The sequence below is a fragment of the Drosophila melanogaster genome, chromosome 2L (genome assembly GCF_000001215.4).
Source record: "Drosophila melanogaster chromosome 2L".
Classification (NCBI taxonomy): domain Eukaryota; kingdom Metazoa; phylum Arthropoda; class Insecta; order Diptera; family Drosophilidae; genus Drosophila; species Drosophila melanogaster.
The window spans coordinates 6,480,586-6,503,978 of record NT_033779.5 but is presented as its reverse complement, the minus strand read 5'-3'; the positions used below and the strand labels follow the sequence as shown (position 1 = coordinate 6,503,978).

The 23,393-nt window shown below is 46.8% G+C and overlaps 8 protein-coding genes and 1 long non-coding RNA gene across 13 annotated transcripts in view; 4 read left to right on the top strand and 5 right to left on the bottom strand.

The window, feature by feature from the left end:
* CG31637 (uncharacterized protein) overlaps positions 1-5,332 on the bottom strand; it is a 28,350-nt gene extending 23,018 nt beyond the window's left edge. For both annotated transcript variants that reach the window (NM_135199.3, NM_001298748.1), the window contains exon 1: positions 4,160-5,332. In NM_135199.3, coding sequence (NP_609043.1) covers positions 4,160-5,103 — 944 coding nt within the window. In that variant the 5' untranslated portion in view covers positions 5,104-5,332. The remainder of the gene's footprint in view (positions 1-4,159) is intronic.
* Positions 5,333-5,512: 180 nt separating this feature from the next.
* CG9550 (uncharacterized protein) lies at positions 5,513-6,926 on the bottom strand. The gene is made up of 3 exons (NM_135198.2): positions 6,256-6,926; positions 6,017-6,193; positions 5,513-5,962 (listed from the first exon to the last, which is right to left on the bottom strand). The coding sequence occupies exons 1-3, from the start codon at positions 6,843-6,845 to the stop codon at positions 5,638-5,640; spliced, it is 1,092 nt and encodes a 363-aa protein (NP_609042.1). The 5' UTR covers positions 6,846-6,926; the 3' UTR covers positions 5,513-5,637.
* A 64-nt stretch (positions 6,927-6,990) lies between these two features.
* CG31638 (uncharacterized protein) lies at positions 6,991-12,918 on the bottom strand. 2 transcript variants are annotated; one of them, NM_164692.3, is made up of 9 exons: positions 12,604-12,918; positions 12,474-12,544; positions 12,372-12,411; positions 11,775-12,295; positions 11,516-11,719; positions 11,123-11,459; positions 8,875-9,041; positions 8,111-8,735; positions 6,991-7,922 (listed from the first exon to the last, which is right to left on the bottom strand). In NM_164692.3, the coding sequence occupies exons 1-9, from the start codon at positions 12,742-12,744 to the stop codon at positions 7,914-7,916; spliced, it is 2,115 nt and encodes a 704-aa protein (NP_723186.2). In that variant the 5' UTR covers positions 12,745-12,918; the 3' UTR covers positions 6,991-7,913. The 2 variants fall into 2 exon arrangements, with proteins under 2 accessions (NP_723186.2, NP_001097099.1); NM_001103629.2 differs by lacking the exon at positions 8,111-8,735.
* Positions 9,447-11,005, top strand: CG9547 (uncharacterized protein). Its single transcript, NM_135196.3, has 2 exons — positions 9,447-10,006; positions 10,125-11,005. Exons 1-2 carry the CDS (start codon positions 9,541-9,543, stop codon positions 10,916-10,918), a joined length of 1,260 nt encoding a protein of 419 aa, NP_609040.1. The 5' UTR covers positions 9,447-9,540; the 3' UTR covers positions 10,919-11,005.
* A 217-nt stretch (positions 12,919-13,135) lies between the features above and the next one.
* On the top strand, positions 13,136-13,824 carry Phf5a (PHD finger protein 5a). Its single transcript, NM_135194.3, has 4 exons — positions 13,136-13,273; positions 13,350-13,540; positions 13,606-13,691; positions 13,757-13,824. The coding sequence occupies exons 1-4, from the start codon at positions 13,222-13,224 to the stop codon at positions 13,761-13,763; spliced, it is 336 nt and encodes a 111-aa protein (NP_609038.1). The 5' UTR covers positions 13,136-13,221; the 3' UTR covers positions 13,764-13,824.
* On the bottom strand, positions 13,785-14,889 carry epsilonCOP (Coat Protein (coatomer) epsilon). The gene has a single exon (NM_135193.3). It carries the CDS (start codon positions 14,786-14,788, stop codon positions 13,868-13,870), a length of 921 nt encoding a protein of 306 aa, NP_609037.1. The 5' UTR covers positions 14,789-14,889; the 3' UTR covers positions 13,785-13,867.
* A 333-nt stretch (positions 14,890-15,222) lies between these two features.
* KFase (Kynurenine formamidase) lies at positions 15,223-16,637 on the top strand. 2 transcript variants are annotated; one of them, NM_001298747.1, is made up of 2 exons: positions 15,223-15,554; positions 15,607-16,637. In NM_001298747.1, exons 1-2 carry the CDS (start codon positions 15,428-15,430, stop codon positions 16,380-16,382), a joined length of 903 nt encoding a protein of 300 aa, NP_001285676.1. In that variant the 5' UTR covers positions 15,223-15,427; the 3' UTR covers positions 16,383-16,637. The 2 variants fall into 2 exon arrangements, with proteins under 2 accessions (NP_001285676.1, NP_609036.1); NM_135192.2 differs by having other exon boundaries at positions 15,364-15,554; positions 15,607-16,417.
* Daxx (Daxx-like protein) lies at positions 16,403-23,050 on the bottom strand. Of its 2 annotated transcripts, none has more exons than NM_135191.3 (4): positions 22,729-23,050; positions 17,868-21,996; positions 17,627-17,807; positions 16,403-17,488 (listed from the first exon to the last, which is right to left on the bottom strand). In NM_135191.3, exons 1-4 carry the CDS (start codon positions 22,777-22,779, stop codon positions 16,870-16,872), a joined length of 4,980 nt encoding a protein of 1,659 aa, NP_609035.2. In that variant the 5' UTR covers positions 22,780-23,050; the 3' UTR covers positions 16,403-16,869. The 2 variants fall into 2 exon arrangements, with proteins under 2 accessions (NP_609035.2, NP_001285675.1); NM_001298746.1 differs by having other exon boundaries at positions 16,813-17,488.
* lncRNA:CR45463 (long non-coding RNA:CR45463) lies at positions 23,049-23,318 on the top strand. The gene has a single exon (NR_124119.1). It is a non-coding gene; the product is annotated as a long non-coding RNA:CR45463 (long non-coding RNA).
* The last annotated feature ends 75 nt before the right edge of the window (positions 23,319-23,393 follow it).

Genomic DNA, 23,393 nt, shown 5'->3' with positions numbered 1-23,393 from the left:
AAAATAAATAAGCTACACAAACGAGCAAAATATGAGCAATCAAGCCGCAGTACAAGCTACGATTTTAGAAATTATTTCTACGCCCAAACACCGAAAAAAAAGCGAAACTTCCAGTGCATGTAGAAGTGGGTAAAAAAAAATCAATCACTTTCACTGCCGGCCAAGAGAGTTTGTCATAGTCAAGTTTCTGGTCGGGTATACCCCCCCCCCCTCCCCATTCACCATCAGCGTATTGCCACCGACAATTTTTTTGATTTTGCTGCTTTTCACCCATTTACGCCAAGCCGATCTCTACACGTACCAAAACAGCAATAGTAGCGGGCAAAAAATAAAAATAAATAAATAAGAAAAAGGTTTGGCTTAGCCAGCAACGAAACCCGTTTCGCTTTTTTTGCAAATGCAATAAGATACAAAGTTTGGGGCACACACAAAAAATGGAAAAAAATATAGACTAGCACACTCAATGCTCTTTCCACACTGACTGACAGACTAGTTATATTTCGGTCAAATGCGATTTGATAACATGTCAGCTGTTTTCGAAAAGAAAGTTCAGATTAATATACTCGTTTGAGCATGAGCTACACTAGCTCTACATGCTCCAATTTCAATTAGCTAGTCAAAAAAAAGAAAACTACTATCTTTATGCTAAGTGTGAATAGTGCACATCTTTTGTTTGTGCCTAGTGAATATATCTACTTCTATAAAGAAATCCATACACCCGCATTGCGCATGAAAACTATTCTACTTGAACGTTCACTGAACTCACGATCGCTCTCTTTCGCACCGTCCATAGCCGTCTCTCTCTCTCTCTCTCTCTTTTTGACAAAACTGTCAAGTCAAAAGGTTCAAAACGAGATAAACGGCCCAGAATGAGGTCTATGGCGCAATGGGCTTCCGAGAACCGGGTCTTACAGCAGCCAAAAACCGCGGGGTCTTGACGTCTAGCGGCTTCTTCTTCCGTCTCGTTCTCATATTGTTTGCTGGCTGTTTTGGCCCGCTTTAAAACGCAGCGCGGAAAAGTTTTTGAGTTAATGGCCACTTTGCTCATTATAAGCCAACTAAAACTGACTGGGCCCAAACTCTTTGTGGCTTCTGCGGTTCTTTCGGCTCGTTCGGCTCTCTTTGGTTCTTTTGCCAGATGTTGAATGCAACTATTTTCGCCATCTTCCGACTGTGCGGCCTGTGGTGGGCGCATTCAATGCTCACAATTTTAATCTACTTGCTGGCAAAAGCCTCTCAAAGTTAGCGGCCACAAAACCGTAGCGCGCCGGGGAAAACTAAATGAAAAGGCTTTTCCAACAGTGTGAAGAAATTTAATAAAACCCGACCTTAAGCTGAACAATTTTCATTAAAATTATGTTTTAGTTACACTTATTGTGAAATGATTTAATAATAAAATAATACAATTTACATTCCGTGATTGCTTCAAACCGTTCAGTGCTCAATGGAAGTAGTAGTAATGATAAATTTTGCAATTCTCGTGACTCATTGACTTATAAATATACAACTGCCCCATTTGGTAGTTCATTTCATTAGCCACATTTTCTTTCTTATCGCAACTGAGTGGCGGGAAGGAGACCATGAAAAATCACATAAAAATAATGTGTGATTTATAAATGAAATGCTCATTGGGCATTAAATTTAAGAGACCGTCCAACACGGCGTATACGCGATAATTGTGGGAAAGCTTCGCCCAGTTTCCCCCCCAAAAAACAAAATTCTGGGCACACCCAGCCGGCACAAGACTTGGCCAATCGACAATTAGAAGCCAAGTTAGCGGTCGCTTAGTGACTCACCAAACACGGCTTTTCGCCCCACAATGCTCGCACTGACCCAAATTGTGGCTAAGTGTGTGGCTGGCTGGGATGATGTTGGCCCGCAGGCAAACATAAATCCAAGTGCTGGTCAGCATTTCCGGAATTTTGATGCATTTCCCAGCGGCCAGCGGCCAGCGGGGCCAAGTTAATAGAGTGTGAAAGAATTTTTACTGCAGTCCGCGAAGGAGAGTACAAAGAATTGAGTGAGAGGCGCAACTTAAGTGCAAAGTGCTTATACAAAGCTAATTTTATGAAGCACTTTTCCATTTGAAATAGAGCTTAAAGTTATCGGAAAACAAACAAAGCTGCAGTTTTAACTACTATCTGCAAGTCTTGGTTACTAATATAAGCACAAAAAAATAAGATAATAAGCTTGCTCTTTTAATTAAGGTAAACAAGTTAAGATAAAAGCATATAGTCAGCATCGAAATGGTTGAAAATAGATTAGGAGGAGGAGTCGAACTAGGAAAACAAAGTTAGCAGGGCAAAAGAGAAATTAAACCTTAAGAGTTTGTAAATTTAGTGACCCAACTTCCGGCTAAAGTATACGAAGTCAGCTCATGATTTAGTGTGTTAATTGTTTTTCGCTTTTCAGAGGAGGCGGAGATGCCAGTAAATAACCATTAAAAGACATCAAACATTTCTTTTGACATTTATGTGGCACTATAAATGACATTTTCCACTCAGACATTTTATCTCTACCAATTCGTGTATTTATTGAACAGAAATCTGTGCACAAATGTCAGATACGTTCTCATTGATTGAAATTGTTTTTTATATCCTTTGCATAACATTGACACAACTCAGCCCACACAAAAGCCGAATCTAATACATATCCAGAATGTCCTTACAAAAAGGAATGATCGGAGCATGTAATCGAAACCACAAAAGCCAGTGGAGCAGGATTGGGTTTGGGGGACTGGGTTCTGGCGGGCAAGGAACCGAAACCCCACATCAATCAAATACATTTTCGTTTTCTGTTTACTTGTTGTCGCTGGTTTGTTTAGCTAGAGATTGCTGTACACTAATTTTATCGATTTCTGCTGCTGTTGTTGGCCGGCTTACATTTTAAATGGGAAATTATGTAAATGAAACTTTTGTTTGCGGCATTTGGGGGAATGCCCCAACGAGATTTCAAATCGATTGTATTGCCCAAGGATTTGCTCTCTGTTTTCACTCAGTCGAAAGTAAACACCCTGAGAATTTCAGGTGATACAATAACAATACAATCTCGAAAAAGTGGAGGCGAAACGATTACAAATTCGGTATCTCAGATTCTAATCACAGCGTTATCAGTTAAGGTTCCCAAGAAATACAATTTAAATGGTAATCCCCACTTTATAAATGAGTGTTCATAGCTGACAAATAGTATTGGGCTTCTGTAAAATTATTTTAATTGTTCTTTCAAATTCGTAAGTTCAAGAAAAAAGTATACCGAAATTTAGAACTAGTTTTTAATCGCTAAATAACTCTGAACAAACCTTCATAGCCTATCCCAGTATCATATCACTATCGTGTTTGAAAATTTCGGAAAGCCCAATAAGTAATTAGGGTAACAAACCAGAACGATAACGTGATAGCAGTTGAAAATTTATAATAAAAAAGTACAGACAATTTAAAGTCTATTGTTGAAAAGTAAGCATTAATGAAACTAATGGCCAAAATGCCAATTGAACCTTTTTTTATACAAGATTGATTGCTGTTTGTATATTTCTTTATAAACTAAGACTAAAGACGAAGACTTTCAATTTAAAATAAACAACATTTTCATATACAATACATAAGCAATTAGATAAGACGCATAAGTTGACTGGCCGAGGAAATTTAACTGGCAAAACTAAGAAAATACTATAAGCATTTGCCTTTCGAAACTTATCACCAATGAGGGCCTTGGCCTGCCTCGAAAGATAAAAATGGGATGCAAAGAAACTGCTGATGCTATTGAATGAAATACTGACTTAGTCTGGATGGGGAATTTAACAAAGCAATAACGATAAAGACTTGCTGCTGTATGTTGCAAACTGATAAATCTATAATTTCATAATGAAGTCACTACGTTTATTGAAACTGATGTGACACGCAAAAGAAGGACTAAAGACTAAGACAAAAGTTGATTCCCTCGATTATTAGATAGTTAATTAGTATTCACGCTTCCGGGTAAGTAGGTAATCATGTGGCATGTTTAAAGACTTCAAATAATTCGGCACGAGTCAATGCAGTAAAGAGCTTTCTCCTAAGACATCACACTCCAGGGTCCCCGAATAAACAATCCGCCTGAGATGCGTTGCATATCGCATGCCAGTTGGCTTTCACTTTCTACCCGGATGTCTGGGCCCACTCACCTTTGGTCCTCGAGCAGCTTTTCGGCCTGGGCGAGTCGCAGGCGGACGGTCTTCATGCTCTGGATGGGGAAGAGGCGGCAGAAGCGCGTGAGGAAGGCTGGACGCCAGCAGAAGCGCGGGAACTCCCGGCAGACGTCCCACAGTCGGGTGTTGTGCTCGAACAGATAGGTGTGCGTCTTGCCGAAGTTCAGATAGTCGATCATGTCGGCGTAGTCGCAGTTGAGCAGGTTCTTCAGGTTCTGCACGGCCAGCTCCTGATCGTCAGGATCGCGGATCTGCTTGATGCCGAAGTCGAGCAGCGGCTCATAGTGATAGAAGTTGCCCGGTATCGAGTTGAGAATGTCACCCAGGAAGGTGGAGCCGGAGCGCCATGAGGTGACCACCACACTGCGCACCGGGGTGCCGTTCGTCTCCGGCGTCATGTCCGTCAGACGCTCGGCGCCGCCGCGCGGATACTCGAAGTTCTCCATTTCGGCCAGGATGCGCGACCGTTGAGCCGACAGGACATCCACTATAGTAGCTGTCAGATTGTAGACGGCCGTCTGCGACGACTGCTGCTGCTGCTGCAATTGCTGCTGGAAGCGATCGTAGAAGGCGCTGCGCGCCAGCGAATTGGATGGACCGCCATCTACGGACGCGCCCTGATCCCGCCCAGCCGACTGATTAAACGGCGTGGTCAGCGGACGGTGCTGGGTGGTGGCGATCAGCAGCAGGATGCACAGGCTGCTCACGCCGCAGATGCCGATCAGATTGGCCCTGCGCGACATCCGGCTGCGGCGCCGCTTTCCGTTCAAGCTGAGTCGCTGCTTAGCGCGTGTCCTGCCGGTATCGACGTTCGACGGGTCCTGCGGGCCAAGCAGGGAGCACGCCTCCAAGTCCGCGCTCAGTTCCAGGTGCTGCTGCTCCTCCGTGCTGCTGCTGCTGCTGCCAATGCCCGTGCTCATTGGTCGGTCGGTTGGTCACTTGCTAATTGCTGGTGGTGATCACTTGTGTGCTATACTCGCACTCGCTCCCACACGCACATAATTATCGGCGCGCCCTCAACTCGAGCGCATTGCAGTTGCTTGCTGCGGAAGTCGCCGCGTCGGAGTTATATCTTTGTTTTCCGTATTTATATCTCGATTTTCCGCGACGCGATGCGAACGAAACGATTGACAACAACAAAGTGACCGTTGCGGGCAGGTGGAAAGATGCCGCGGCGAGCAGTGAAGTCGCGTATAACAACTATATCCTAAATATTCCATGAAGTCACAGTGTACTAGTCACTACATTTGGTGTGAAACCTGGCTGGCCATGTAGCACAGACTCGAACCAATTCGGAGAGTTTTAATTCAGATTCAAAAACATTTTTTTAAAAGCATTTAAAAGTTCTGATGAGCATAGATCAAATTTACATATTTAACCCCTCGAAATATACCTTAAATAAAGCTTTCATATCAAACCCCTGGCCCACTACACCCCTAACATTTGCCCAGAAATTAATAGGCTTTGTCCATAATTGGCTGGAAAGATTCCGGGGAAAAGTGATTGAAGTCCTGAATGGAGCGATACCCCCACAAATCCATTGCCTGACCGCACACGTCCTGTACAGCCCCAATATCGTCCACCATCATTTCGCTTATCCACTCGAAGGCGGACTGGCTGGAAAGCTCCTTCCAGCGGGAGGACTGAAAAAAGTAGCCACTGCGCGGATGCATTTTCTGAATCCTGGTCCTGTTTCGTTCCAAGGGCAATCCGTAAAAGTCGAATACTTGTTTGATACTCTCATCGGGCTGTAGGAACAAGTCCTCATAACGTATAATGCTGTGAAATAGGCATATAAATAAAGAGATATATAAGAGTTACACAAAACCTTACCTAAAACGCTGTGGATAGGCTTGGGTGAGGGTCTCGACCATTTGATAATCACTGACCATGTCGCCGCAAAGTTCCTGTGCCTCGCAATCCCTCTCATCCGAACACCACTTGTTATTCATTCGGGAATATATGGTGCCCCGAGGATCGCGAACAAGCAGCATGATGTTCAGATTTAGGCTAGAAATGTGGAATTTTAAGTAAAACGATTAATTTTCAATAGCTGCCACCACTCCACTCACTCTTTGCGTTCCAGAAGGGAAGCCAAAAGATTCAGCCGCAAGTTGTACACCGCCATGTTGATGAATGGGTACAGCTTGCAGACGGCGGCCATGGTCTCGGGATCCCAGCACGCCTCCTGGCTGTAAGAGCGACAGATCTTGGCCTGTGCGCCATAGAAGCGCCGAAAGACCGGCGATCGCATTCCCCATTGGATCATTTCCGCAGACTTGTTGTAGTCGCAGTTGTACAGCGCCGCCAGTTCATCCAAGGCGCGATGGTGCTCCTTCGCGGCAATGGAACGGCTCTCGTAGGCGATCAGTGGAGCGTAGTGCTGATAGCAGCCCGGCTGATGGGCCAGGTTGTCCAGCAGGGTGAGGGCACCCGATCCCCGGAATGTGACCAGCATTGAGCGGATTGGCTGGCCGCCGGCATCCAGAGTGAGGTTTCTGATGTCGCCCAAGTGGCTGGTGCTGTAGGAGACCAGTGAACGTTGCAGTGTCACCGGATCCGGCATCAGCATGGGCAAAAGGAAGAATATGAAGAGTACGTAGGTCGTATAGACGCCCACGCAAGCGACGGTTAATTTTGAAGTACGCGAAAGTGAAACCATGACTGAAATTTTAAGTTTATTCCAATTTTCCCACTCTTCCAATTTTGTATAATGTCTGAACGATTGAAGTTTGAAGATCTGACAGAAGGTACTGTGCTTCCACGAAGACGATCAAAAAGCAGGACAGGATTTGCAAGAAGGGTTTATCTTGTAACATGCTACCTTTATTGGCATATCATTTGTATTTTATATATAATTTTAATAGTTAATAAATTGTTATTTATCAATAACTAAAATACTAATATTGCTATGTTATAATACGTAAATATTTTGAGTTCCGATTTGTTTAATGTGTATATATATTTTTTTGTAAAAGATCAACTATGCCGCTGAATATCGATAGACTTTTGAAAAACTAAAAGAATTTCGGACTAGGCAACTGCAAAAATATCGAAATATGTAGTGAGAATTACTTGTATAATTTCCAATAATGTCGATTAATAAATAGCAGCATTTCTATCAATGCTTTCCTAAATCTCATACAATTTCTTTAGATTTCTGGCACTAAATGCTATTCCGCAAACATCGAACCTGTATTATGCTTCAATACGTATATATGTCGGTATATCTGTTATTAAGTCTGTTCATTTTTAGTAAAGGCAAGGGTTTCCGATGAGGATGCAAGGATGTGAAGGAGAAATCCTCCTAACAACCGTCTTAGCTGCGGGTTAAGCTCATAAGAATATGGCCAGCTAGATGAGTTTCAAACGTTATCCTTAAATTACTTGGAATATTGAAGTTATGAAAGTGGCTAACTGGTGATCTGATGATTGGAATTAGTCGCGAAATTAAGAATATCTTAGTTTATAAGTAAGTATTTGTTCATGAACAATCGTTCTGCAATAGTTATGCTTATAAAAAAAACTGGGGCACCGGTTGGTAAAAGGCCCAAATATAAACTAGGAATGCGCATTATATTTGGGACTGTTGTCCAACCAACTTTAAAGTACTTGCGAATTAATACTTAAGGTTAATACCATTAATGTCTCTCAAATGTCTTTTGTCTGGTTATCCTAGTCGCTGTTACCCTCCGTCTCGTCGTCCAGCAGCAAGCTTGTCGAACCATAGCTACGGAGTCTGAAATTTAAATCACAAATAGTTATTATATTTACCTAGAATTATACATTGATTAGTAAAACCAATACATGCAGTAAAAGGATTAGTGATGCTAAAACAAATCAAACCAATAATGTGATGAACACAATAACTAACAAAGCATTAGTTTACTCAAGTGATAACAATCGTTTCTGCTCCTCTAATCTCACCTCATCGTCGGACACCTTGAGACCATCTAGATTAATGCTGTTTCTCGCATATCCAGCGCCTGCAGACTGCTCCTTCTCGTACAGCTGTCGGTTTAGCTCATCCTTACTGGAAACGGAGCTGCTGCCTCCATTTGTGGTTCCCTTCAGGGGCAGCGCTAGATTCGCTCGACTGGCACTGCTGCCTGCGCTGCCATAACGTCCGTTTCCGGATCGCTGCCTCTGGTGATGATGATGGTGCTGTCCGTGAGGATTATCGAATTTCTGCTTGGCCCGCTCGAACTCCAGATTCCGTGACTTCGACTCAAATATATTCTCCTCCAGATGCGTGGGCTTGGCATCAAAAAAAGCAGCTGCTGCCGCTGCCGCCGCCGCTGCAGATGCCGCAGCACTACTCTGCTGCTGCTGCAGGAGCGTTCGTTCCGTGTGACTAGATCTCTTTACGGAAGCAGCATGATGCATAGCGGCATCGCTGCCATTGTGGGAGCTCCTCAAACCTGCCTGCGAGTCATCAAAGATCTGGCGAAGATCATTGATATTCGGCAGACAGTCGTTGGGCAGCTCCACGGCAATCTTATTCCTCAATTGCACCCCGCCCATGCCCCGCAGCTGGGGACTGGGAGCACGTCTTTTTCGTTGGGTTAAGCGTGGGTTAGGAGTTAGGTTATTAGTCAAGCCAGCACCAGTTGAAAAGTTAGTGGTTATTAGAGTTAGTCCACAGACTTAGCGGTATGCAAATCTAAATGTTTCTTTCGAACTGATCTTACCTATTCTGGAGGTGCTGAATCTGCACCTGTAATCCTTCCGTCTGACCCACCAGCTCATCGTTGGAACGCTGCAAGCGGCGCACTTGGTTAACGGCCGAATCCAGTTCGTCCTCAGCACCAGCTAACTCCCGCTTCAGCTCCTCCACACGCTGACGCAGACGCTTCACCTGCAGGAAAATAGAGAAAAGTAGTGATGTAGCTACATATGTGGATTCAGATTGGTATATTACATATTTGTTCTGAACGCATAAGATGCATCTGTACCCAAAACTCGAAGCACAAAGAGCAAGGGGGCGTGCCTTCCAGTCTTCAAACACAACTGATAAGCAGACGACCCCCGCCAAGTGGTGATAACGCTTAAAATGGAAAAATATTTCCTTCCACACTCGCTTCACTCTTGGTTTCTATCGTCAAGTGAAATATAAGCGCGATAGTGCGAAAAATTTAGAACCCGCAGATTAAGATCGGGCATAACAACAATATTAAAGCGAGGTAAACAAAGTTGGCGAAGAAGAGCGAAGAGAGCGCGCGAAGAGCGGGCAGCCAAAAGCTCTCGCTGTAGATTTAAGCTTTCTTCAGTCTCTCGCCGAACGTCGAATCGAGCAGCTGTTCCGTGGAGAACCGGCTGATCACTTCCAACAGAAAAGACAGAACCGAATCGGAATTATGATTGCGCAAAGTGTAATCAGCAAACTGCGACCGTGTGCCCGCCGCTTGGCCAGCACGAGCTCCAAAGCCGCAGCTCCCAAATTCAACTGGCAGGATCCGCTGAATTTGGAGAGCCAATTGACCGAGGAAGAGGTGGCCATTCGGGATGCGTTCCGTGGATACTGTCAGGCCGAGCTGCAGCCGCGCGTCAAGATGGCCAATCGCCTGGAGACGTTCGACAAGAAAATTATGGAGGAGATCGGCAGTCTGGGTGTCCTCGGCTGCACCATTAAGGGATACGGCTGCGCCGGAGTCTCTAGCGTTGCCTACGGCTTGCTCACCCGCGAGGTGGAGCGCGTGGACTCCGCTTATCGGTCTGCTGTCAGTGTCCAGAGCTCGCTGGCCATGGGCGCCATCTACGACTTTGGATCCGAGGAGCAGAAGCAACGCTATTTGCCCAGCATGGCGGAGGGCAAGCTGATTGGTGAGTGCCAAATGAATAAAATCATATTTTAATGAAATATTGAGTGAATTATATAAAGTCCCGTAGTTTATATGTGTTCTCTTTAAACGAATCTCAATTTCTTTACATATTTATTCAGGTGCCTTTGGCCTAACTGAACCCAACCACGGTAGTGACCCCGCTGGCATGGAGACCCGTGCCAAGTACGATAGCAAAAGCAAGACATACATCCTGAACGGATCTAAGACGTGGATTACTAGTGCGCCCATCGCAGACGTCATAGTCGTATGGGCAAAATGCGAGGATGGCAAGGTACGCGGCTTCCTGGTGGATCGCAAGATATCCGGCAAGGGTTTGGAGACGCCAAAGATCGAGGGCAAGTTCTCTCTGCGTGCTTCGCCCACGGGTATGATCCTGATGGACGAGGTCCGTGTGCCAGAGGAGCAGTTGCTACCCAATGTGGCCGGCTTTAGTGGACCCTTCAGCTGTCTGAACAACGCTCGCTATGGAATCGCGTGGGGAGCCCTGGGAGCAGCTGAAACCTGCGTGGAGATTGCTCGCCAGTATACACTGGATCGCAAACAATTCGGTCGTCCTTTGGCTGCAAATCAGTTGATCCAAAAGAAGCTGGCCGATGCCATCACAGAGATTGCGTTGGGTCTGCAGGCTTGCCTGCATGTGGGTCGCCTCAAGGATCAGAAGCTGCACACGCCCGACATGATTTCCCTTCTAAAGCGAAACAATACTGGCAAATCGCTTGATATAGCGCGCCAAATGAGGGACATGCTGGGTGCAAACGGAATCAGCGACGAATATCATGTGATCCGCCATGTAATCAACCTGGAGTCAGTTAACACCTATGAGGGCACGCACGATATACACGCGTTGATCCTGGGCCGAGCCATCACCGGACTGGCGGCATTTGCTAACTAATGTACTTGTTTCGAAAATCATAAAGTACTGCATTTACCAATTTGTTTTATGTCGAAGTGTCAATGTGAATAAATGTTAATCAAACCGAATTCGGTTCGGCGAGGAAGGCTGTTACATCTTTAAGTTTTCCTAGGCTGATAAGCTGATACGCGTAATCTGATCCATATATCATCTGATAAGATTTTTGGATGTGGATTTACTCACCTCCGCCTCATACTGCTCGGCTCGCCGCACGGCGTGTCCCAGCTCTGTGTTTGTTTCGGCCAGCAACTTCTTTAGCTTGGCGTGCGACATCTTCACCTCGCTGATCTCCTTGTTGCGCTCCGAAAGTTCCTGCTGCAATGCTCGCAGCTCCACGTCATTAGCTTGCATGGGTCGGCACTTACGGTCCGAACGTTCCTGATAATCTCGCAGTTCTGCGCGCAGTTTCTTGTTGTCACGCTCCATGGCCAATTTCTCGGACTCCAGTCGCTCGCGCTTGCCCCATTCGGAGGCGTTCTCCGCCTGAAGGTGCTCCAGTTCAGTGCGAAGCTCCGTGAGGCTGCAATGAATCGATAGTTACACTCTTGTCAAAGTACAGAATGCGTATTTGCTTACCGGCGCTCGAGATTCTCACGGGCAGCAATCTCCTCCTGCAGCGAGTTATTCACGATACGCATCTCAGCACGATGTTGTTCTTGAAGAGTTAATAGTTCACGCACTGCCTCCTGCTTGGCCGAGCGCATCTCCTCTTGACGTCCGCGCACGTCCTGGATCTCCAGCGTCAGTTTCTCAATGCTCTTGTGCAGCTCCAGCTTTTCGCTGCGAAAATAATAGAAATAATTAAAGTATTATTATTGGAATAGAGATTACTCACTCCCTTTCCGCTTGAAGAGTTTTCTGAGCCTCGTCGAGGCGCAATTGCAGCATGGATATCTTTTGCAGCAAGTAGTCTTCGTCAAAGTCATCCTTTGACAATTGCTGAATCAGGCGCTTCTCCTCGGCAGCCGCCGCTTCGTCCAACTCGGTCAGATGTTTGGGCATAGCCCCCTTCATAGCGAACTCCTCAATGTCTAGATCCTTGACATCATTGGGCAGCTTGGTAACCAAGCCGTCCTCGCTATTGATATTCTTTAAGCCATCCGAGGAGATATCCGGCGAGCAGTTGGCATCCCGTCCGTTGGCCTCCGCATCCTCGCTGGTGTCGGCTCGATGGAACTGACCGGCGTGCTTCATCATCAGCGTGTGCACTTTCTCCATCTCCTTCTTTAGCTGCGTGATCTGCAACTCGAGATCGTTCTTCTCCCGCTTCAGCGAGTGGGCCTCCTTCATGACGCCGTCCAGTTTGAGGCTCAGCTGCTTGGACTCCTCTCTGGCCTTATTCCGCTCGTTGCGGACCTGCGAAAAGTGAAAAGTTTTGTTATTGGATACCGGCGATATTGACCCAACTTTAAAGCCATGGCAACCAAATTACCTTACTCCACTTCTCCCGCCAGTTGGCAGTGCAGTCGGACCTGGGAATGGTTGATGTTTGGATTAGCAGATAGTTTTGAGCACGACGAGCTGCTCCACTTACCACCACTTCATGGTTTTCTCCATCTGCGCCGCCCGTGCTCGAGCTTCGTGCAGTTCCCTCTGCCGCTGGGACTGAATAGAAAATGGGAGTTTATGGGAAATGATATAAAGCATCACACTCCGATACGCACCTCCCGAGCCTCCCATTCTGTTTCTCCATATCTAGCCGACATGGTGGTCCCGATGACGCCCACGCCGCCCACTTCATTGCGTCTGCTGCCACCCGCCGGTGCAGCGGTTACACTTTGCGTTGTGGATGCTGTCTGCGACATTTTGCTGGTGTCCTTTCTCAAGTCCTGCTTGCTGCCCTAAGTACCACACAACTACCTAGCTGATCTGTTGCATCGTGGGAGTGTTTTTGCAATATTTTGGACCAAAGCTTAATGCGAATACAGAAAATAAAATTCGAGAATGCGAACAGCTGTTGTTGTTTACTAGTCGCTGTGAATGGCCAAACTGCATGGTGTAGGGCTGCCAGTTGCTTTTGAAAGTTATTTAATTTCAGTTAATTGTTAAAAAATATTATTTGTATCTATATTGTATTATCAAATGTGGTAAATAATATTTTTAAAAAAAAATTAATTTTTTCTTTATTCAAGCCATCATAGAGTTTAATGAATGCCCTACATGATAATGCTGACCACTTGGCAACCCTGAAAGCGAGAGTGTGTAAAGGTCACACTATAAAGAAGTCGCCGCTTTTTCAGCAACTGTTTTTATATTTGCTGACTGAAAACTAATATTAAATCATGGCCAAACATCATCCGGATTTGATTTTCTGCCGCAAGCAGCCCGGCGTGGGTGAGTTCTCAAAAAAACCCGTTGAAAATCCCAGACAATCCAATAATTCGAAATCTCTCGCCATCTCATGCGGCAGCCATTGGACGCCTGTGTGAAAAAGACGATGGAAAGTGTGTGATCTGCGACTCCTACGTGCGGCCATGCACACTGGTGCGGATCTGCGACGAGTGCAACTACGGATCCTACCAGGGCAGGTGCGTCATCTGTGGAGGACCCGGAGTGTCGGATGCCTACTACTGCAAGTCCTGCACCATTCAGGAAAAGGACGTGAGTTCGCAAGTCATGCATTCTGGTGCATTCTGTGGTATTATTGTCCATTTTGGTTCTTATAGCGCGACGGATGCCCCAAGATTGTAAATCTAGGCAGCTCCAAGACTGACCTGTTCTACGAACGCAAGAAATATGGCTTCAAACAGAAGTGAGTACCCAGCACAGCAGTCAAACATAAAAAATCCACCCTAATACTTTGTATTATCTTTACAGCTATTAATCTGCTCTCCGCTACCTCAATACATTTCTAATAAATTTTTATTGTAGTTTAATACATGAACAAAAGGTTTTGTTAATTTGGATATTTGGAATTTTTTCTTATATCTAGACGGCGAGCAGTTTTTCACCGCCCTCGACGTCGTACTGCAGGCACAGGCGGTCGAACTCCGCTGACTTCTTGTCTAGATCGGTGACAAAGTCGCTCTTGGGATAGAACTGCCTCAGCTGTTCTAGATTCCGGGTGATCGCCTCTGTCGGCTTGCCCGTAAGATGGGCATGAACCATCAGATTGATCAGCGTGTCGTAGTCGTTGTGCTTCTTCAGCAGAGATTCACGCAGAACGGAATCTGCCTCCTCGTACCGCTCCAGACCCAAATGAACGACCGCTTGGCCGTTCAGCAGCGCCGGAGTTGGCTTGAACTTTTCACAGAACTCCTGGTAGATGTGAAAGGCGTCCTGCATCTGTTCCGTTCCCTGGGCGAGGGCCACCCACGCCTGAGCGAGCTGAGTCAGCGTAGCATCGTCGCTGATCTCCTGCATCTTGGCCACCAGCTGCTTGGCCAGGTCCACGCGCTGCAGACGCAGCAGGCACTGGACCGACAGAGCCATCGACTCCAGATTGGTGGAGCCGTGCAGGATCTTCAGTGCGTTCTCGAACTGCCCGTCGTGGCAGTAGACGATGGCGGTTGCAAGGTGCCAGATGTTGGTCTCATCCTCCTCTCCGGCCACCTTGTCCGTGAGTTTCTCCAGCAGCTCCTCCGTCCTCGAAGGCTGCTCAAAGGCTTCGTGCACCAGACGCAAGGCCTGCAGTGGCGTGGAGTTTCCCTCCTTGATGTCCGAGGCCACGATGCGCCCGGAATCGATGGCCAAGTAAGATAGGTACATGTAGGACAGGAGCTCCGGACCCGCGGTACCCTGCTCCGGCAGCACGAAGTTGATCGAGCCCATGAAGTTACCGATGTAGTACTCGTTGCGGGCATCGAATAGCACCGAGTTGGTGTCCTCCTCATTCTGCTGTCGGCTCATTTTCGTAAATATTATTGAATTAGATGGAAAAACCGAATTCTTTTCGGCTGAGTTGGCTTATTTGTGTAAACTTATCGGTGCCTATCGTACATCGATACCAGATACGTTGTTATCGTCGAGTTGTCACAGAGTGACCATTGCATATAATTTCACATATTGCATCTGGCAACGCTCTTTTTTGCTAAAAATGTTGTTTTTCAATAGTTTTTTTATTTTTAAACTCTTTTTTAGCCTCAAGAATTTTTTACATCCCTTTTTATATAGTAAAAACGTAGTAAAATTGCAAAAATGTAAGGTTTTGTTCTTAAGATTTAATCTTGATAACTGATTTGAAATCTCTAAAAATAAGTTCACTTAATCATTTAGACCCTGGGATTAGTGTTGCAAAACACCATCTCCTGCAACAATTCCAGATCCGGTAATTAGTACGAAAGCTTAGTTATACGTTAAAAGCTAACGGTTCTGCTCAACTTTGGCAATCCGGTTAGACTTGAATTGTTTCAAGCTAAGCTCTAGTATTGCATTACAATAGACCGCAAAGCGCAGTAACAACATTTAGACCACATAGCCCAAGCACTTGCTACTTTGCCTTTCTAATCTGTGTTTGAAGTCCCAGTGACTTACTGTCTCTTATCTGGAATGTACAATCCGAGGTGCAAAGACCTTGACCGGGACTATTTTCCCAGCTATCATACGACCAGGTTTCAGGATCAGCCGGAACCGAATTTGGCCGTGCTAGAGCACTTTGTTCGGGTGACCAAGCAGCGTAAGAACTGGTATTCCCGACGGCGGAGCCCCATTTAAACGTAAAATTCCAGATGGCAGGGAACTGACTGAGAAGCAGGGCATCACTGTGGACCACTTGCGCTACGGAGAAGGTCGTCAGTTGGTGGATGTGTTCTACAGCGAAAAGACCACCAACCAGGCGCCGCTTTTCGTCTTCGTGCACGGCGGCTACTGGCAGGAGATGGACATGAGCATGTCCTGCTCGATTGTGGGTCCCCTGGTGCGGCGTGGATACCGAGTGGCCGTCATGGACTACAACCTGTGCCCGCAGGTCACCCTCGAGCAGCTGATGACCCAGTTCACCCATTTCCTCAACTGGATCTTTGACTACACCGAAATGACCAAAGTGTCGTCGCTCACCTTCGCCGGACACTCGGCTGGTGCCCACTTGCTGGCCCAGATACTCATGCGCCCAAATGTGATTACAGCCCAGCGGAGCAAGATGGTGTGGGCTTTGATCTTCCTCTGCGGCGTTTACGATCTGAGGGAGCTCTCTAACTTGGAATCGGTTAATCCCAAAAATATTCTGGGCCTCAACGAGCGGAATATCGAGTCCGTGTCGCCCATGCTGTGGGAATACACCGATGTTACCGTTTGGAACTCCACCAAGATCTACGTGGTGGCCGCCGAGCATGACAGCACCACCTTCATCGAGCAAAGTCGCCACTACGCTGATGTGCTGAGAAAGAAGGGCTACAAGGCGAGCTTTACGCTCTTCAAAGGGTACGACCACTTCGACATCATCGAGGAGACGGCCATCGACGATTCGGATGTATCCCGCTTTCTGCGCAACATTGAAATTGAATAAACTAGGCGCAGTTTCGCTTTGCGTCATCGTTTCTCACCGTTCTGTTTATTTTATACGACTAACTTAGACTAGTAGTATTCCGTATATACACTACCGTAGTTTTCTGGCTTGTACCCAAAGGTAGGAGGCTTTACAATAAATAGGCGTAGGGGAATTTGTAACCACGATTAGCAACCACAAAAATGTAAGGGCGGCAGTTATTTTTGAATGTAAGACATTTTTATATGAAAAAGTTCTTCACGTGTCTATGTCTATAAAAAAAGCAAAAAACAAATATGAAAATTGTCAACTCAATCAATGCTTGAATTATATAAACTTTTCTGCATAAACTTAAAATTTAAATTTAAGGATTGACATTCAAAAATAAATAGTCGACCTTACAACATTTGTGTTAGCAAGGGGAGTTGAAAAATGTACCGAACGTATTCAGGAAGAAACTGAACATATTGAATAAATAACTTAATTAGGGCTTCGGATATAACTCTTTCTATGACTCCTCATCGGAAATGATAATCTGGTCAGCAATGACTGGCTTAGCAGACGGCATGGGATTGGGCTTTCTATGCAGATCCTGCCCATGGACAAAATTGGCGTTCAGACTAGAGACGGACATAATCTTAAGCCTGCCGTTGGGCGTGCCTTCGTCATTCTTTTTGCCAGTCTCGTCTCTCGTTATATCTATCACATCCTCCTCCTCGGCGAGCGGCAAAGCATCTCTCTTTGGTGATGTTACTGCTTCCACTTCGGAGTCGGCATCACTCACATCACTGTTGGCTTGAAAGTTATTGACAAATTCCTCAACATCGTCGTCCTCCGAGTCCGATTCCTCCTCCGAGTCATCTCCGTCATCGGCGATTTTGAAAATCCGTCCATTAGCGGCACGCTTTTTTCGAATCACATTTCCACGAGCTGCTGGACCCCTTTTTAAAGCGGCGAGAGCGGCCGCCTTAGCTGCTGCCTGAGCACTTGTACAGGGCTTGTCGTCGTCTTCCGCCAAAGCAGCCAGCTTGGCGGCCTCCTCGTCCGCTTTAACCTGCTTCAACTTTTTCTCCTTAAGCCGCGCCTCCTGACGCTCCTCCGCATTGAGATCTTGCTCGAGGGCATACCTAGAATAAATAATCCAAATATTAGATTGGAACTCTGTTTTAAGTTCAGAGCACTGCGCTGTTCTAGATATTTCCGATAAATAACAAGTGAAAACTCTTTTGAACAGCGCAGTTCTGAAATTCTCGATTTGAGCTCACTTTTCTAAGATATCACTTATTTTGGTTTGCTTTTTGTTGTTTTCCTTGAGCTTGGCTAGCAGCTCGGGATCACTGGACGCTGGATCTTTGCCATTTGCCGTGTAATGTGTGACAGTTTCGTAAAGATCATTCTTTCGGCGCGATTGCAGCATTCGACCGACTTTGTTAAAGGCATCGTAGGCTGCAAAACAATAAAATGTGTGCTCAATATTGATTTTGATACTTGAAGACCATGACGTACCGATTCTCTTCATCTCGTACTTGGCTAGTCCAAGTTCCTTTTCCTTGTTGCACTTTTCCAGTATTTGAAGCACATCGTGGTAATCGGGAAAATCTTGCATCCTGTTCACAAAAGCCGAGAGCGAGTTATTGAAGTGTGGATAGTCCGAATCCTTGAAGTGTATGGGCTTCTTTAGCTGTCTACGGACACTCTTGCTCTCGCCCTTTAGATCACAGATTTTTTCATAGATTTGGCAGGCACGCTTTTTGAAGCGCTCCAACTGAAGATAACTGGAGTCCTCGTCGTTCAAGTCCACTTCAGCTTCCTCCAACATCTTTATTCGCTTAGTAATAGCATGCAGCGTGCGATAAAAGTGGCGTATCCGCTCATCCCTACGCCTTTCTTCGCAAGAAACGGTCCCGACATTCACCAATGTCACCTCTTCTACTTCATCATCCTGCTCTCTTCCCGCCATCACAGTCTGCTGCCCCGGCGCTTTTACTATCGCTGGCTGCTTGGGTGTGGTCAATGTGGGTGGAAGTGGGAACTGGCTAGCTGGTGGAAGTGGGAACTGGCTAGCTGGCGGAATTGCTCGTACTGTGGGAAACATTTTGGTCAGCCTCCGCGATGCTAACTCATCTAACACGTACTTTAGGTGCACGTACACCAGGTACGATTCGCTTCGGATCCTCGCCATAGCCATTGTAACCAGGTTGCGAAAGCCACATGACATCACGAAGCTTTCGGGCGCACTGTAGTAATACTGGGTCAATTCTCCCTTTACAAGGCGTTCCATGTGAGTCGATTTGTCCACCTCGCGGCAAAGACGAAGAAGTGCCGCGTACTCAGTTGTAAAAGGGGCATTCACTGATGGTGCTGCCTTGGCTGCATTCTTAATTGGAGGAAAACATTCTTTCCCGCGCTTTTCTGGCGGGATATCCGGTATTTCATCTAAATCCACTATTTCTGTGACAACTAAACCGGATTTTTTCGTGGAAATCATCACTGCAGGCCTTTTTATTGCCCTGGATTGTTTATCTGTTGCCATCGGTTTGATCGACGATTTTTCCACGGTCATTGGCCCGCGCTCCGGCTCCGGCTTATCCGTGGGCGGAGTAGTGGGCGGTGATTCGACTAGAACAATTGTGGTCATCGAGGACGACTGCAATTGTACGTGCTTCTTTTGCTGCTGTTGCTCGAGATGCCTTTGCCATTCCTCGTCGGATTTCTTGAGCACGGTAATCGGCTGGATGCGCTTGGCGCTTGCAGTTGGAGACCTGTTCACTGGAGAAATGCTCGCTTCGGGCAAGGAATTCAATTTAATGGCTGCCGCCTTGGCCAGCTGCTGTTGCTGAACTGCTGCCGATGGTCCAGCGGGCGGTGGAGTTGTCGTAGGCGTCAGTTGCGGCGTAATGCTAGTGGTGGGCGGCAAGTTTAGCAATAGCGGCTCATTCAAGGCCGCGGCACAATGCGGTGGAGTGGCCAGAAGACGCTGTGGAGGTGTGGCACTCGCAGTGAATCCCTGGACATGCGTCGAAGTCATTGGTGCTTCAGATGTCTTGCGCTGTGAGCTTCTAAAGGGCAAAGTACGGGCTGCAGTCATTGTTGGGTCTGTGGGACTGACATAACTAGCCATCTGCGGCTTCATCGGGATGCAGACTTTGTTGTTTGTAGGCACCGGCGAGATCTTGGCTACCGTCATGGGTCGCACTATCGGTGGACGGTGCGCGAACGGAGGATTTTGCATGGCCGCGTTTGGCATTGTTTGCTTTTGTACTATATGAGCGGGTGGTGGCGTCTGCTGCGGAGCTATCTGTTTTGGCAGAATTTTTTGCACCGTCTGCAACATGGGAAGTCTCTGAATAGTCATCGATTTGTGCGTAATTTGATTGACAACGGGAAGCGATGGTTGCTGTGATGGAAACTGTGGGCCCATTACGGAGTTTACCAGTGGTGTCTTTGGTGATTGCTGTTGGGCCACCAGCAAAGGATTTTTCGGGAGCTGTTGTGGGCGCGGCAGGACCACCGATGTTTTCGGAAGCTGCGGTTGCATCACGATTTTCTTCTGTGGCATCTGTTGCTGTTGAAGAAGTCCAGCACTTGTTCTCTGCTGGGGCTGGGATTGAAATTGTTGCTGTTGTCCTAGGCCCGCTCCTTGCTTTTGAGCTGCTGCCTGTTGCGCTAAGGACGCTTTTGGTGGTTTTTGCTGCTGTTGGAGCTGCCCCGCGGAAGTATTTAGCTGCTGTTGTGCTTGCTGTTGGAGTTGCCCCGCTAAAGTCTTCTGTTGTTGTTGTGAATGCTCTTGGAGTTGCCCCGCTGAAATCTTCTGTTGCTGTTGTGGTTGCTGTTGGAATTGCCCCGCTGAAGTCTTCTGTTGCTGTTGAGTTTGCCGTTGCAGCTGCCCCACTAAAGGCGTCTGTTGCTGCTGTGATTGCTGTTGCAGCTGCCCCACTGAAGGCTTCTGTTGCTGCTGTGATTGCTGTTGAAGTTGCCCCACTGAAATCTTCTGTTGCTGTTGTGGTTGCTGTTGCAGCTGCGCCACTGAAGTCTTCTGTTGCTGTTGTGGTTGCTGCTGGAATTGCCCCACTGAAATCTTCTTTTGCTGTTGTGGTTGCTGTTTTACGTGCACCATTGAATTTTTCTGCTGTGATTGATGTGGCTGCTGTTGTTGGAGTTGCCCCACTGATGTTCTTTGTTGATGTTGCTGTTGTAGTTGCACCAGTGAATTGTTCAGTTGCTGCGGTAGTTTCTGCTGAGGTTGCGGTTGCCCCAACGGCACCTTTTGCTGTTGTGATTGCCCCAGGATCTTTTTCTGTTGCTGCTGTTGTTGTTGTTTCTGCTGCTGTAGTTGCCCCAGGATCTTCTGCTGTTCCTGTTGCAGTTGCCCTAGGAACGTCTTCTGTTGCTGCTGTTGCAGGTGCCCCAGAAAAATCTTCTGTTGCTCCTGTTGTAGTTTATTCAGGTACACCTTCTGTGGCTGTTGTCCCACGACAACCTTTGGTATTTGCTGAATCTGTACTCCAATCCCCGTATTCTGTTTAACAGACTGTTGTATCGATCCCACCGGTGGTTTTTGCTGCGTTAGCAATTGACCTCCAAGTGGTTTCTGGCGCGTAGGTAATGTGCCACCCAGTGGCTCCTGTGATTGCTGTATCTGTACTCCAATCGCCGTATTCTTGTTAACTGGCTGTTGTAGTGATCTCACCGGTGGTTTTGGCCGCGTAGGCAATGGGCCACCCAGTGGCTCGTCTGGCTCCGTAGGCAATGGGCCACTCAGTGGCTCGGCTGGCTTCGTAGGCAACGGCCCACGTGGTAGCTTCTCTTGCTGCGCAGGCACTGGGCATTCCAGTGGCTTCTGTTGCTTTCCAGGCAATGAGCCATTCCGTTGGTTCTGTTGCTGCTGCAATTGAATGCTCACGGGTCTAAGTGGCTGTTGCTGCTGCAACGATACCTGCTGCAATTGGCTAATAGAAGCTATATGCTGCTGCTGTCCTGCAATTAATTTCTGGTGTATTTGAAGCGTTAGAGGTTTTTGGTGTTGCGCCATTTGAGCCACTGCAGTATTGGGCTTCGGAAAACCCACTATGATGGCCTTCGGTTGCTGGGCTTGTGCCTGTTGCTGAGGCTGACCCATCCCAAGAATGGGTTGAATCTTTGCAGGCATCGCATTCGAAGCCGGTATTATTTTTGACCCGGGTGCGAGTCGAATCGGATTAAACGGCGTCACCCTCACCTGGTGGCTGGGCACGGTGGTTATCACGGCATTCGGACTGGGCGCCTTGCTGCTCACCGACCAGGCCACTTTCTGGCCGGTGCCAACATTGATCTGCTTCGGGGTCACATTTTTGTTCAAGCTGGTAGTGTTGTTGTTGTTGTTGCTCTCTGCCAGAGAAAGGTTCATGTTTCCGTTTGTGGCGAGGACGTTCTTCTGGTGCTTAGTGATGGTGATTCCACTGGGGATGTGCATGGACCGGAGTGGATCCACTATGACCGGAGTCTCCCTTGCAGGTCCTGTTTCCGCAACAGGCACTACCATCGCGGATCCCAGGGAGGCCTTTGGTATGTTCAGAAGTTTGGCAGGAAAACTTTGCCTACCGGATGGCGTTAGTAGTCGCAGCGGATCCTCGAGTCGTCGTCGTTTGGCCGGCGACTGCAAATATAATTTGAAACTTATATTACAAGTTATGTTCAATTGGTAATAAGATGAGACTACACTGCCTCTGACAATAAGACCAAAGTTTACTTATAAGTATACATAATGTTTGTTGTTTTTATCACAAGTGCATCGTCTTTGAAGCGCGTTTTATAATTAGCAACATTTATAATAGTTCCAAACTGCAGGCGACCTGTTGGTCGCTCTCAGATGTATTTTAAATTTGAATGAAAATATAAACAAACGAAAAGCGTCAGTGTATAGGTGTGCGTTCGTCGGTGTGTGCGAGAGCTTTGGAGAGTTGCGTGCGCGCGCTTTGGAGAGTTAATTTGATTTAGTGCCGTATCAGCGGAGACGACTTTCCAAACTTTACCAGGCGAATTGCGTCTTAACCAAACACTCTCCAGGAGCGGAGACTCACCGCACCCTCTCACTCGCTCATTTCCACGCCTAACGTAATTAAAGTCCGATATTCGCCAGTGCAACTGCAAGACTCGCCAGGTCTCCAATCGCTCGGTCTGGCAGCACTGTCACCGTTTTGCAACTGTATGAGTGGGGCACTGCACGTTCGTGTCTGCTCGTTCTCAATAAAAAAGCAGCGCGAAAAAAATTTAATTCCACACTATGTGTAACACGCACACATACTCATGCAGCGAGCCTATTTAAAACCAACTGTACTTTTTCACACACACACGCACTGACGAGTCCGCTGGGAAATCGGGATATTACCTCCTCATCAGACTCCGAGCTCAAATCGACGCATATCACAGACGCAGACATTATTCGCCCCGAAACGGCAATGGTCTGCACCGAATTTATTCACTTTACTCGCCGCGCGATTTACTGGCTTTTCTTCGCATTTGGACTTGCCACCGTTGTTGTCAGCTACTTTTTCACACATATGTGAACGACGCGACCGGGTTCGTTGCGAGTTCTCGGCACTAGCACTGAATACTGTATATATGTGGGAATTTTCCCACATATTTATTACGCTCGCCAACAGAGTGCACTGCGTGAGTGTTTGTTTGTACTCATGCCTCAGAATTGTCAAATTGGAGAGTCTTGGAGCTGCTAAAACATCGCTGGCTGCCACGATAGTATCGGTCGCTAGGTGCCAGCCGGTGCCAGCGATGGACACACAACTAAATATCGAAACTCCTTTTTATTAACCCTATAATGCCTGAAACCAAATGTGTACATGTCAAAAGCTAAATATGTTGGCCCATCTTAGACAAAAAAGAAACCATAAATAACCCTCTGGATAGGTAACGTGAATTCCACCAAAAATATAATTGTTAGATCTTCTTGCTAGTTTATGTATTTAATTATCGGAACATAATCTTTAGGCAGCTTTGCAGTACAGCCCAAAAATATAGATTTTCCCATGGCTCAAC

Bases quoted from the DNA above. Each gene is read 5' to 3' on its own strand.
- Daxx (NM_135191.3), bottom strand. From the start codon at position 22,779: ATGTCTGCGTCTGTGATATGCGTCGATTTGAGCTCGGAGTCTGATGAG. The intron at 17,808-17,867 runs GTACGTCATGGT...ATTGTTTTGCAG, and splicing joins GTACGAGATGAAGAGAATCG to CCTACGATGCCTTTAACAAA. The intron at 17,489-17,626 runs GTGAGCTCAAAT...TATTTATTCTAG, and splicing joins ATAAGTGATATCTTAGAAAA to GTATGCCCTCGAGCAAGATC.
- Phf5a (NM_135194.3), top strand. From the start codon at position 13,222: ATGGCCAAACATCATCCGGATTTGATTTTCTGCCGCAAGCAGCCCGGC. The intron at 13,274-13,349 runs GTGAGTTCTCAA...CTCATGCGGCAG, and splicing joins CCGCAAGCAGCCCGGCGTGG to CCATTGGACGCCTGTGTGAA. The intron at 13,541-13,605 runs GTGAGTTCGCAA...TGGTTCTTATAG, and splicing joins GCACCATTCAGGAAAAGGAC to CGCGACGGATGCCCCAAGAT.
- CG31638 (NM_164692.3), bottom strand. From the start codon at position 12,744: ATGTCGCAGACAGCATCCACAACGCAAAGTGTAACCGCTGCACCGGCG. The intron at 12,545-12,603 runs GTGCGTATCGGA...TTTTCTATTCAG, and splicing joins CAGAATGGGAGGCTCGGGAG to TCCCAGCGGCAGAGGGAACT. The intron at 11,720-11,774 runs GTGAGTAATCTC...TTATTTTCGCAG, and splicing joins ACTCTTCAAGCGGAAAGGGA to CGAAAAGCTGGAGCTGCACA.
- KFase (NM_001298747.1), top strand. From the start codon at position 15,428: ATGTACAATCCGAGGTGCAAAGACCTTGACCGGGACTATTTTCCCAGC. The intron at 15,555-15,606 runs GTAAGAACTGGT...GTAAAATTCCAG, and splicing joins TGTTCGGGTGACCAAGCAGC to ATGGCAGGGAACTGACTGAG.
- CG9547 (NM_135196.3), top strand. From the start codon at position 9,541: ATGATTGCGCAAAGTGTAATCAGCAAACTGCGACCGTGTGCCCGCCGC. The intron at 10,007-10,124 runs GTGAGTGCCAAA...ATATTTATTCAG, and splicing joins GGCGGAGGGCAAGCTGATTG to GTGCCTTTGGCCTAACTGAA.
- CG9550 (NM_135198.2), bottom strand. From the start codon at position 6,845: ATGGTTTCACTTTCGCGTACTTCAAAATTAACCGTCGCTTGCGTGGGC. The intron at 6,194-6,255 runs GTGAGTGGAGTG...CCACATTTCTAG, and splicing joins TCCCTTCTGGAACGCAAAGA to CCTAAATCTGAACATCATGC. The intron at 5,963-6,016 runs GTAAGGTTTTGT...CCTATTTCACAG, and splicing joins GCCTATCCACAGCGTTTTAG to CATTATACGTTATGAGGACT.
- epsilonCOP (NM_135193.3), bottom strand. From the start codon at position 14,788: ATGAGCCGACAGCAGAATGAGGAGGACACCAACTCGGTGCTATTCGAT.